This window comes from Drosophila serrata, unplaced genomic scaffold, assembly GCF_035046125.1.
Source record: "Drosophila serrata isolate PLE 108 unplaced genomic scaffold, ASM3504612v1 contig_165, whole genome shotgun sequence".
In the NCBI taxonomy this organism is placed as follows: domain Eukaryota; kingdom Metazoa; phylum Arthropoda; class Insecta; order Diptera; family Drosophilidae; genus Drosophila; species Drosophila serrata.
This window is the reverse complement of record NW_028257063.1, coordinates 546,293-558,413: the sequence shown is the minus strand read 5'-3', so window position 1 is coordinate 558,413 and position 12,121 is coordinate 546,293. Positions and strand designations below refer to the sequence as shown.

General features: G+C 29.8%; 1 protein-coding gene across 2 annotated transcripts in view; it reads right to left on the bottom strand.

Moving 5' to 3' along the window:
• Positions 1-12,117, bottom strand: part of LOC110178333 (uncharacterized) — a 31,256-nt gene extending 19,139 nt beyond the window's left edge. The window contains exons 1-4 of one of the 2 annotated variants that reach the window (XM_020945442.2): positions 11,910-12,117; positions 11,771-11,856; positions 11,581-11,713; positions 11,370-11,518 (exon numbers count right to left, since the gene is read on the bottom strand). In XM_020945442.2, the coding sequence (XP_020801101.1) occupies positions 11,457-11,518; positions 11,581-11,713; positions 11,771-11,856; positions 11,910-12,018 (390 nt within the window). In that variant the 5' untranslated portion in view covers positions 12,019-12,117 and the 3' untranslated portion in view covers positions 11,370-11,456. Of the gene's footprint in view, positions 1-11,369; positions 11,519-11,580; positions 11,714-11,770; positions 11,857-11,909 lie in introns of those variants that run through there. The other variant, XM_086826836.1, reaches the window with a different exon arrangement.
• Between the last annotated feature and the right edge of the window lie 4 nt (positions 12,118-12,121).

The window sequence follows — 12,121 nt, the reverse complement described above, 5'->3', positions numbered from 1 at the left end:
ATTTTAGCCACAAGGTTGTTAAAAATGTAAAATTAAGTATGCAGGTTTGTTACCCTAATAAAAACTAACACAGGACAGCTTTCCGATTTGAATTTAATGCATTTTTGGATTTGTTATGAAATCTGTAACATTTGATTGGTCGAAAAAATTGTGGTATAAAAATAATGGTAAATATTGGCTCAAAGAATGGATTATAATTTTAGCCACAAGGTTGTTTCTAATGTTAAATTAAGTATGCAGGTTTGTTAGCCTAATAGAACCTAATACAGGACAGCTTTTCGATTTGAATTTAATGCATTTTTGGATTTGTTATGAATTTTATAAAATTTGATTGGTCGTAAAAATAGTGGTTTAAAAATTGGCACAAAGAATGGGTTTCAATTTTAGTCCGAAGGCTGTAAAACAGTGAAGGAGTCATTTCCGACCCTATAAACCATATATATTCTTGATCAGCATTAAAAGCTGAATCGATCTAGCTATGTCCGACCAAAATCTATTTTTTGCAAAATTTTCGAAAATTTCAATTTTTCATAAGGGGTTACATCATTAAAATTGTCGAAAATTGGCAAAAAATTGAATTTTTAAAAATGATAAACTGAGTATGCAGGTTTGTTATCCTAATAAAAACTAGCACAGGACAGCTCTCCGATTTGAATTTAATGCATTTTTGGCTTTGTTATGCATTTTTTAAAGTTTGATAGGTCGCCAAAATTGTGGTAAAAAAATATGGGTAAATATTGGCTCAAAGAATGGATTATAATTTTAGCCACAAGGTTGTTAAAAATGTAAAATTAAGTATGCAGGTTTGTTACCCTAATAAAAACTAACACAGGACAGCTTTCCGATTTGAATTTAATGCATTTTTGGATTTGTTATGAAATCTGTAACATTTGATTGGTCGAAAAAATTGTGGTATAAAAATAATGGTAAATATTGGCTCAAAGAATGGATTATAATTTTAGCCACAAGGTTGTTTCTAATGTTAAATTAAGTATGCCGGTTTGTTACCCTAATAGAACCTAATACAGGACAGCTTTTCGATTTGAATTTAATGCATTTTTGGATTTGTTATGAATTTTATAAAATTTGATTGGTCGTAAAAATAGTGGTTTAAAAATTGGCACAAAGAATGGGTTTCAATTTTAGTCCGAGGGCTGTAAAACAGTGAAGGAGTCATTTCCGACCCTATAAATCATATATATTCTTGATCAGCATTAAAAGCTGAATCGATCTAGCTATGTCCGACCAAAATCTATTTTTTGCAAAATTTTCGAAAATTTCAATTTTTCATAAGGGGTTACATCATTAAAATTGTCGAAAATTGGCAAAAAATTGAATTTTTTAAAATGATAAACTGAGTATGCAGGTTTGTTATCCTAATAAAAACTAGCACAGGACAGCTCTCCGATTTGAATTTAATGCATTTTTGGCTTTGTTATGCATTTTTTAAAGTTTGATAGGTCGCCAAAATTGTGGTAAAAAAATATGGGTAAATATAGGCTCAAAGAATGGATTATAATTTTAGCCACAAGGTTGTTAAAAATGTAAAATTAAGTATGCAGGTTTGTTATCCTAATAAAAACTAACACAGGACAGCTTTCCGATTTGAATTTAATGCATTTTTGGATTTGTTATGAAATCTGTAACATTTGATTGGTCGAAAAAATTGTGGTATAAAAATAATGGTAAATATTGGCTCAAAGAATGGATTATAATTTTAGCCACAAGGTTGTTTCTAATGTTAAATGAAGTATGCAGGTTTGTTACCCTAATAGAACCTAATACAGGACAGCTTTTCGATTTGAATTTAATGCATTTTTGTATTTGTTATGAATTTTATAAAATTTGATTGGTCGTAAAAATAGTGGTTTAAAAATTGGCACAAAGAATGGGTTTCAATTTTAGTCCGAAGGCTGTAAAACAGTGAAGGAGTCATTTCCGACCCTATAAACCATATATATTCTTGATCAGCATAAAAAGCTGAATCAATCTAGCTTTGTCCGACCAAAATCTATTTTTTGCAAAATTTTCGAAAATTTCAATTTTTCATAAGGGGTTACATCATTAAAATTGTCGAAAATTGGCAAAAAATTGAATTTTTTAAAATGATAAACTGAGTATGCAGGTTTGTTATCCTAATAAAAACTAGCACAGGACAGCTCTCCGATTTGAATTTAATGCATTTTTGGCTTTGTTATGCATTTTTTAAAGTTTGATAGGTCGCCAAAATTGTGGTAAAAAAATATGGGTAAATATTGGCTCAAAGAATGGATTATAATTTTAGCCACAAGGTTGTTAAAAATGTAAAATTAAGTATGCAGGTTTGTTACCCTAATAAAAACTAACACAGGACAGCTTTCCGATTTGAATTTAATGCATTTTTGGATTTGTTATGAAATCTGTAACATTTGATTGGTCGAAAAAATTGTGGTATAAAAATAATGGTAAATATTGGCTCAAAGAATGGATTATAATTTTAGCCACAAGGTTGTTTCTAATGTTAAATTAAGTATGCAGGTTTGTTAGCCTAATAGAACCTAATACAGGACAGCTTTTCGATTTGAATTTAATGCATTTTTGGATTTGTTATGAATTTTATAAAATTTGATTGGTCGTAAAAATAGTGGTTTAAAAATTGGCACAAAGAATGGGTTTCAATTTTAGTCCGAAGGCTGTAAAACAGTGAAGGAGTCATTTCCGACCCTATAAACCATATATATTCTTGATCAGCATTAAAAGCTGAATCGATCTAGCTATGTCCGACCAAAATCTATTTTTTGCAAAATTTTCGAAAATTTCAATTTTTCATAAGGGGTTACATCATTAAAATTGTCGAAAATTGGCAAAAAATTGAATTTTTAAAAATGATAAACTGAGTATGCAGGTTTGTTATCCTAATAAAAACTAGCACAGGACAGCTCTCCGATTTGAATTTAATGCATTTTTGGCTTTGTTATGCATTTTTTAAAGTTTGATAGGTCGCCAAAATTGTGGTAAAAAAATATGGGTAAATATTGGCTCAAAGAATGGATTATAATTTTAGCCACAAGGTTGTTAAAAATGTAAAATTAAGTATGCAGGTTTGTTACCCTAATAAAAACTAACACAGGACAGCTTTCCGATTTGAATTTAATGCATTTTTGGATTTGTTATGAAATCTGTAACATTTGATTGGTCGAAAAAATTGTGGTATAAAAATAATGGTAAATATTGGCTCAAAGAATGGATTATAATTTTAGCCACAAGGTTGTTATTAAGTATGCAGGTTTGTTACCCTAATAGAACCTAATACAGGACAGCTTTTCGATTTGAATTTAATGCATTTTTGTATTTGTTATGAATTTTATAAAATTTGATTGGTCGTAAAAATAGTGGTTTAAAAATTGGCACAAAGAATGGGTTTCAATTTTAGTCCGAAGGCTGTAAAACAGTGAAGGAGTCATTTCCGACCCTATAAATCATATATATTCTTGATCAGCATTAAAAGCTGAATCGATCTAGCTTTGTCCGACCAAAATCTATTTTTTGCAAAATTTTCGAAAATTTCAATTTTTCATAAGGGGTTACATCATTAAAATTGTCGAAAATTGGCAAAAATTGAATTTTTAAAAATGATAAACTGAGTATGCAGGTTTGTTATCCTAATAAAAACTAGCACAGGACAGCTCTCCGATTTGAATTTAATGCATTTTTGGCTTTGTTATGCATTTTTTAAAGTTTGATAGGTCGCCAAAATTGTGGTAAAAAAATATGGGTAAATATTGGCTCAAAGAATGGATTATAATTTTAGCCACAAGGTTGTTAAAAATGTAAAATTAAGTATGCAGGTTTGTTACCCTAATAAAAACTAACACAGGACAGCTTTCCGATTTGAATTTAATGCATTTTTGGATTTGTTATGAAATCTGTAACATTTGATTGGTCGAAAAAATTGTGGTATAAAAATAATGGTAAATATTGGCTCAAAGAATGGATTATAATTTTAGCCACAAGGTTGTTTCTAATGTTAAATTAAGTATGCCGGTTTGTTACCCTAATAGAACCTAATACAGGACAGCTTTTCGATTTGAATTTAATGCATTTTTGGATTTGTTATGAATTTTATAAAATTTGATTGGTCGTAAAAATAGTGGTTTAAAAATTGGCACAAAGAATGGGTTTCAATTTTAGTCCGAGGGCTGTAAAACAGTGAAGGAGTCATTTCCGACCCTATAAATCATATATATTCTTGATCAGCATTAAAAGCTGAATCGATCTAGCTATGTCCGACCAAAATCTATTTTTTGCAAAATTTTCGAAAATTTCAATTTTTCATAAGGGGTTACATCATTAAAATTGTCGAAAATTGGCAAAAAATTGAATTTTTTAAAATGATAAACTGAGTATGCAGGTTTGTTATCCTAATAAAAACTAGCACAGGACAGCTCTCCGATTTGAATTTAATGCATTTTTGGCTTTGTTATGCATTTTTTAAAGTTTGATAGGTCGCCAAAATTGTGGTAAAAAAATATGGGTAAATATAGGCTCAAAGAATGGATTATAATTTTAGCCACAAGGTTGTTAAAAATGTAAAATTAAGTATGCAGGTTTGTTATCCTAATAAAAACTAACACAGGACAGCTTTCCGATTTGAATTTAATGCATTTTTGGATTTGTTATGAAATCTGTAACATTTGATTGGTCGAAAAAATTGTGGTATAAAAATAATGGTAAATATTGGCTCAAAGAATGGATTATAATTTTAGCCACAAGGTTGTTTCTAATGTTAAATGAAGTATGCAGGTTTGTTACCCTAATAGAACCTAATACAGGACAGCTTTTCGATTTGAATTTAATGCATTTTTGTATTTGTTATGAATTTTATAAAATTTGATTGGTCGTAAAAATAGTGGTTTAAAAATTGGCACAAAGAATGGGTTTCAATTTTAGTCCGAAGGCTGTAAAACAGTGAAGGAGTCATTTCCGACCCTATAAACCATATATATTCTTGATCAGCATAAAAAGCTGAATCAATCTAGCTTTGTCCGACCAAAATCTATTTTTTGCAAAATTTTCGAAAATTTCAATTTTTCATAAGGGGTTACATCATTAAAATTGTCGAAAATTGGCAAAAAATTGAATTTTTTAAAATGATAAACTGAGTATGCAGGTTTGTTATCCTAATAAAAACTAGCACAGGACAGCTCTCCGATTTGAATTTAATGCATTTTTGGCTTTGTTATGCATTTTTTAAAGTTTGATAGGTCGCCAAAATTGTGGTAAAAAAATATGGGTAAATATAGGCTCAAAGAATGGATTATAATTTTAGCCACAAGGTTGTTAAAAATGTAAAATTAAGTATGCAGGTTTGTTATCCTAATAAAAACTAACACAGGACAGCTTTCCGATTTGAATTTAATGCATTTTTGGATTTGTTATGAAATCTGTAACATTTGATTGGTCGAAAAAATTGTGGTATAAAAATAATGGTAAATATTGGCTCAAAGAATGGATTATAATTTTAGCCACAAGGTTGTTTCTAATGTTAAATGAAGTATGCAGGTTTGTTACCCTAATAGAACCTAATACAGGACAGCTTTTCGATTTGAATTTAATGCATTTTTGGATTTGTTATGAATTTTATAAAATTTGATTGGTCGTAAAAATAGTGGTTTAAAAATTGGCACAAAGAATGGGTTTCAATTTTAGTCCGAAGGCTGTAAAACAGTGAAGGAGTCATTTCCGATCCTATAAACCATATATATTCTTGATCAGCATTAAAAGCTGAATCGATCTAGCTTTGTCCGACCAAAATCTATTTTTTGCAAAATTTTCGAAAATTTCAATTTTTCATAAGGGGTTACATCATTAAAATTGTCGAAAATTGGCAAAAAATTGAATTTTTTAAAATGATAAACTGAGTATGCAGGTTTGTTATCCTAATAAAAACTAGCACAGGACAGCTCTCCGATTTGAATTTAATGCATTTTTGGCTTTGTTATGCATTTTTTAAAGTTTGATAGGTCGCCAAAATTGTGGTAAAAAAATATGGGTATATATTGGCTCAAAGAATGGATTATAATTTTAGCCACAAGGTTGTTTCTAATGTTAAATTAAGTATGCCGGTTTGTTACCCTAATAGAACCTAATACAGGACAGCTTTTCGATTTGAGTTTAATGCATTTTTGGATTTGTTATGAATTTTATAAAATTTGATTGGTCGTAAAAATAGTGGTTTAAAAATTGGCACAAAGAATGGGTTTCAATTTTAGTCCGAAGGCTGTAAAACAGTGAAGGAGTCATTTCCGATCCTATAAACCATATATATTCTTGATCAGCATTAAAAGCTGAATCGATCTAGCTTTGTCCGACCAAAATCTATTTTTTGCAAAATTTTCGAAAATTTCAATTTTTCATAAGGGGTTACATCATTAAAATTGTCGAAAATTGGCAAAAAATTGAATTTTTTAAAATGATAAACTGAGTATGCAGGTTTGTTATCCTAATAAAAACTAGCACAGGACAGCTCTCCGATTTGAATTTAATGCATTTTTGGCTTTGTTATGCATTTTTTAAAGTTTGATAGGTCGCCAAAATTGTGGTAAAAAAATATGGGTAAATATTGGCTCAAAGAATGGATTATAATTTTAGCCACAAGGTTGTTAAAAATGTAAAATTAAGTATGCAGGTTTGTTACCCTAATAAAAACTAACACAGGACAGCTTTCCGATTTGAATTTAATGCATTTTTGGATTTGTTATGAAATCTGTAACATTTGATTGGTCGAAAAAATTGTGGTATAAAAATAATGGTAAATATTGGCTCAAAGAATGGATTATAATTTTAGCCACAAGGTTGTTTCTAATGTTAAATTAAGTATGCAGGTTTGTTACCCTAATAGAACCTAATACAGGACAGCTTTTCGATTTGAATTTAATGCATTTTTGGATTTGTTATGAATTTTATAAAATTTGATTGGTCGTAAAAATAGTAGTTTAAAAATTGGCACAAAGAATGGGTTTCAATTTTAGTCCGAAGGCTGTAAAACAGTGAAGGAGTCATTTCCGACCCTATAAACCATATATATTCTTGATCAGCATTAAAAGCTGAATCGATCTAGCTTTGTCCGACCAAAATTTATTTTTTGCAAAATTTTCGAAAATTTCAATTTTTCATAAGGGGTTACATCATTAAAATTGTCGAAAATTGGCAAAAAATTGAATTTTTTAAAATGATGATATGAGTATGCAGGTTTGTTATCCTAATAAAAACTAGCACAGGACAGCTCTCCGATTTGAATTTAATGCATTTTTGGCTTTGTTATGCATTTTTTAAAGTTTGATAGGTCGCCAAAATTGTGGTAAAAAAATATGGGTAAATATTGGCTCAAAGAATGGATTATAATTTTAGCCACAAGGTTGTTAAAAATGTAAAATTAAGTATGCAGGTTTGTTACCCTAATAGAACCTAATACAGGACAGCTTTTCGATTTGAATTTAATGCATTTTTGGATTTGTTATGAATTTTATAAAATTTGATTGGTCGTAAAAATAGTAGTTTAAAAATTGGCACAAAGAATGGGTTTCAATTTTAGTCCGAAGGCTGTAAAACAGTGAAGGAGTCATTTCCGACCCTATAAACCATATATATTCTTGATCAGCATTAAAAGCTGAATCGATCTAGCTTTGTCCGACCAAAATCTATTTTTTGCAAAATTTTCGAAAATTTCAATTTTTCATAAGGGGTTACATCATTAAAATTGTCGAAAATTGGCAAAAAATTGAATTTTTTAAAATGATAAACTGAGTATGCAGGTTTGTTATCCTAATAAAAACTAGCACAGGACAGCTCTCCGATTTGAATTTAATGCATTTTTGGCTTTGTTATGCATTTTTTAAAGTTTGATAGGTCGCCAAAATTGTGGTAAAAAAATATGGGTATATATTGGCTCAAAGAATGGATTATAATTTTAGCCACAAGGTTGTTTCTAATGTTAAATTAAGTATGCCGGTTTGTTACCCTAATAGAACCTAATACAGGACAGCTTTTCGATTTGAGTTTAATGCATTTTTGGATTTGTTATGAATTTTATAAAATTTGATTGGTCGTAAAAATAGTGGTTTAAAAATTGGCACAAAGAATGGGTTTCAATTTTAGTCCGAAGGCTGTAAAACAGTGAAGGAGTCATTTCCGATCCTATAAACCATATATATTCTTGATCAGCATTAAAAGCTGAATCGATCTAGCTTTGTCCGACCAAAATCTATTTTTTGCAAAATTTTCGAAAATTTCAATTTTTCATAAGGGGTTACATCATTAAAATTGTCGAAAATTGGCAAAAAATTGAATTTTTTAAAATGATAAACTGAGTATGCAGGTTTGTTATCCTAATAAAAACTAGCACAGGACAGCTCTCCGATTTGAATTTAATGCATTTTTGGCTTTGTTATGCATTTTTTAAAGTTTGATAGGTCGCCAAAATTGTGGTAAAAAAATATGGGTAAATATTGGCTCAAAGAATGGATTATAATTTTAGCCACAAGGTTGTTAAAAATGTAAAATTAAGTATGCAGGTTTGTTACCCTAATAAAAACTAACACAGGACAGGTTTCCGATTTGAATTTAATGCATTTTTGGATTTGTTATGAAATCTGTAACATTTGATTGGTCGAAAAAATTGTGGTATAAAAATAATGGTAAATATTGGCTCAAAGAATGGATTATAATTTTAGCCACAAGGTTGTTTCTAATGTTAAATTAAGTATGCCGGTTTGTTACCCTAATAGAACCTAATACAGGAAAGCTTTTCGATTTGAATTTAATGCATTTTTGGATTTGTTATGAATTTTATAAAATTTGATTGGTCGTAAAAATAGTGGTTTAAAAATTGGCACAAAGAATGGGTTTCAATTTTAGTCCGAAGGCTGTAAAACAGTGAAGGAGTCATTTCCGATCCTATAAACCATATATATTCTTGATCAGCATTAAAAGCTGAATCGATCTAGCTTTGTCCGACCAAAATCTATTTTTTGCAAAATTTTCGAAAATTTCAATTTTTCATAAGGGGTTACATCATTAAAATTGTCGAAAATTGGCAAAAAATTGAATTTTTTAAAATGATAAACTGAGTATGCAGGTTTGTTATCCTAATAAAAACTAGCACAGGACAGCTCTCCGATTTGAATTTAATGCATTTTTGGCTTTGTTATGCATTTTTTAAAGTTTGATAGGTCGCCAAAATTGTGGTAAAAAAATATGGGTAAATATTGGCTCAAAGAATGGATTATAATTTTAGCCACAAGGTTGTTAAAAATGTAAAATTAAGTATGCAGGTTTGTTACCCTAATAAAAACTAACACAGGACAGGTTTCCGATTTGAATTTAATGCATTTTTGGATTTGTTATGAAATCTGTAACATTTGATTGGTCGAAAAAATTGTGGTATAAAAATAATGGTAAATATTGGCTCAAAGAATGGATTATAATTTTAGCCACAAGGTTGTTTCTAATGTTAAATTAAGTATGCAGGTTTGTTACCCTAATAGAACCTAATACAGGACAGCTTTTCGATTTGAATTTAATGCATTTTTGGATTTGTTATGAATTTTATAAAATTTGATTGGTCGTAAAAATAGTAGTTTAAAAATTGGCACAAAGAATGGGTTTCAATTTTAGTCCGAAGGCTGTAAAACAGTGAAGGAGTCATTTCCGACCCTATAAACCATATATATTCTTGATCAGCATTAAAAGCTGAATCGATCTAGCTTTGTCCGACCAAAATCTATTTTTTGCAAAATTTTCGAAAATTTCAATTTTTCATAAGGGGTTACATCATTAAAATTGTCGAAAATTGGCAAAAAATTGAATTTTTTAAAATGATAAACTGAGTATGCAGGTTTGTTATCCTAATAAAAACTAGCACAGGACAGCTCTCCGATTTAAATTTAATGCATTTTTGGCTTTGTTATGCATTTTTTAAAGTTTGATAGGTCGCCAAAATTGTGGTAAAAAAATATGGATAAATATTGGCTCAACGAATGGATTATAATTTTAGCCACAAGGTTGTTAAAAATGTAAAATTAAGTATGCAGGTTTGTTACCCTAATAAAAACTAACACAGGACAGCTCTCCGATTTGAATTTAATGCATTTTTGGCTTTGTTATGCATTTTTTAAAGTTTGATAGGTCGCCAAAATTGTGGTAAAAAAATATGGATAAATATTGGCTCAACGAATGGATTATAATTTTAGCCACAAGGTTGTTAAAAATGTAAAATTAAGTATGCAGGTTTGTTACCCTAATAAAAACTAACACAGGACAGCTCTCCGATTTGAATTTAATGCATTTTTGGCTTTGTTATGCATTTTTTAAAGTTTGATAGGTCGCCAAAATTGTGGTAAAAAAATATGGGTAAATATTGGCTCAAAGAATGGATTATAATTTTAGCCACAAGGTTGTTAAAAATGTAAAATTAAGTATGCAGGTTTGTTACCCTAATAGAACCTAATACAGGAAAGCTTTTCGATTTGAATTTAATGCATTTTTGGATTTGTTATGAAATCTGTAACATTTGATTGGTCGAAAAAATTGTGGTATAAAAATAATGGTAAATATTGGCTCAAAGAATGGATTATAATTTTAGCCACAAGGTTGTTTCTAATGTTAAATTAAGTATGCAGGTTTGTTACCCTAATAGAACCTAATACAGGACAGCTTTTCGATTTGAATTTAATGCATTTTTGGATTTGTTATGAATTTTATAAAATTTGATTGGTCGTAAAAATAGTGGTTTAAAAATTGGCACAAAGAATGGGTTTCAATTTTAGTCCGAAGGCTGTAAAACAGTGAAGGAGTCATTTCCGACCCTATAAACCATATATATTCTTGATCAGCATTAAAAGCTGAATCGATCTAGCTATGTCCGACCAAAATCTATTTTTTGCAAAATTTTCGAAAATTTCAATTTTTCATAAGGGGTTACATCATTAAAATTGTCGAAAATTGGCAAAAAATTGAATTTTTTAAAATGATAAACTGAGTATGCAGGTTTGTTATCCTAATAAAAACTAGCACAGGACAGCTCTCCGATTTGAATTTAATGCATTTTTGGCTTTGTTATGCATTTTTCAATAATCGACAAAAGTTGTATAATTTTTACATTTTAAAATGAGTATGCAGATTTTTTAACCCCAAAAAAAAAGGATTGGAAAGGTTTTCGAAATGAAAATGATGCGTTTTTGGCTCAGTTATAAGATTTAAAAATGAAAATAAAAATTAATTTTTTTAAATATTAAATTCGATTTGCAGATTTATTTACCTAATAAAACTAGCGCAGTAAAGCTAGCCAAGATCTCATCTAAATAATAAAATTATAAAAAGGGTAATGATAATTTGGAGGGTATCAATTAAAATTTAATTAAAACATGGCAAATATCATTACTACAAAAAAATATATGAATTAAAAATCAATCAAGAATTCATTCATCCTTCAAACGATCATAGTAGGAGAAAACTACTAGCCAAAAGTACAGACCCAAAACTGTAGGATTATCATATTGCTATAATATAATATAATAGTTTAATCAAGTAATTGAATCTTACCCGATTGAATTACATCAAAGACGAGATAATTGTTTACAATTCCCTCCGTGGCCACAAACACACCCTCGACTACTAATATGAAGAAACGGAGACAGGATACCGAGAGATAAGGCATAAGAAAACATCGCAGTCCCTAAACAAAAAACATGTGTTAGCTGGAAAAATATAAAAACCAAGCTTACTGACTCACCAGCAGGGCTCCAAAAAACAGACAAATGCAGGAAATTACATAGATACCGCTCACGATCAGGGAAAAGAATCCCATCACACTGTCACCTAGGAAAAAGAAATCAAACTATTCGATCTATTAATTTCAACGACCAACTTACGATCCACAAAGAATCGATCCAGGCCTCGGATGAGCACCTCAATGATGGCTATCAAAATGCAGCCACACTTGAGCCCTATGCAGCAACAGCAATTATCCGAGTAGATCATTTTCGATTTTTGTTTCGCTGAAATATTTCAAAGCCAGTTTTAGACATTCACAGCCTGGCCAACTGAAAGCAATATGAATTATGCTGAACTGACATTCTGATCA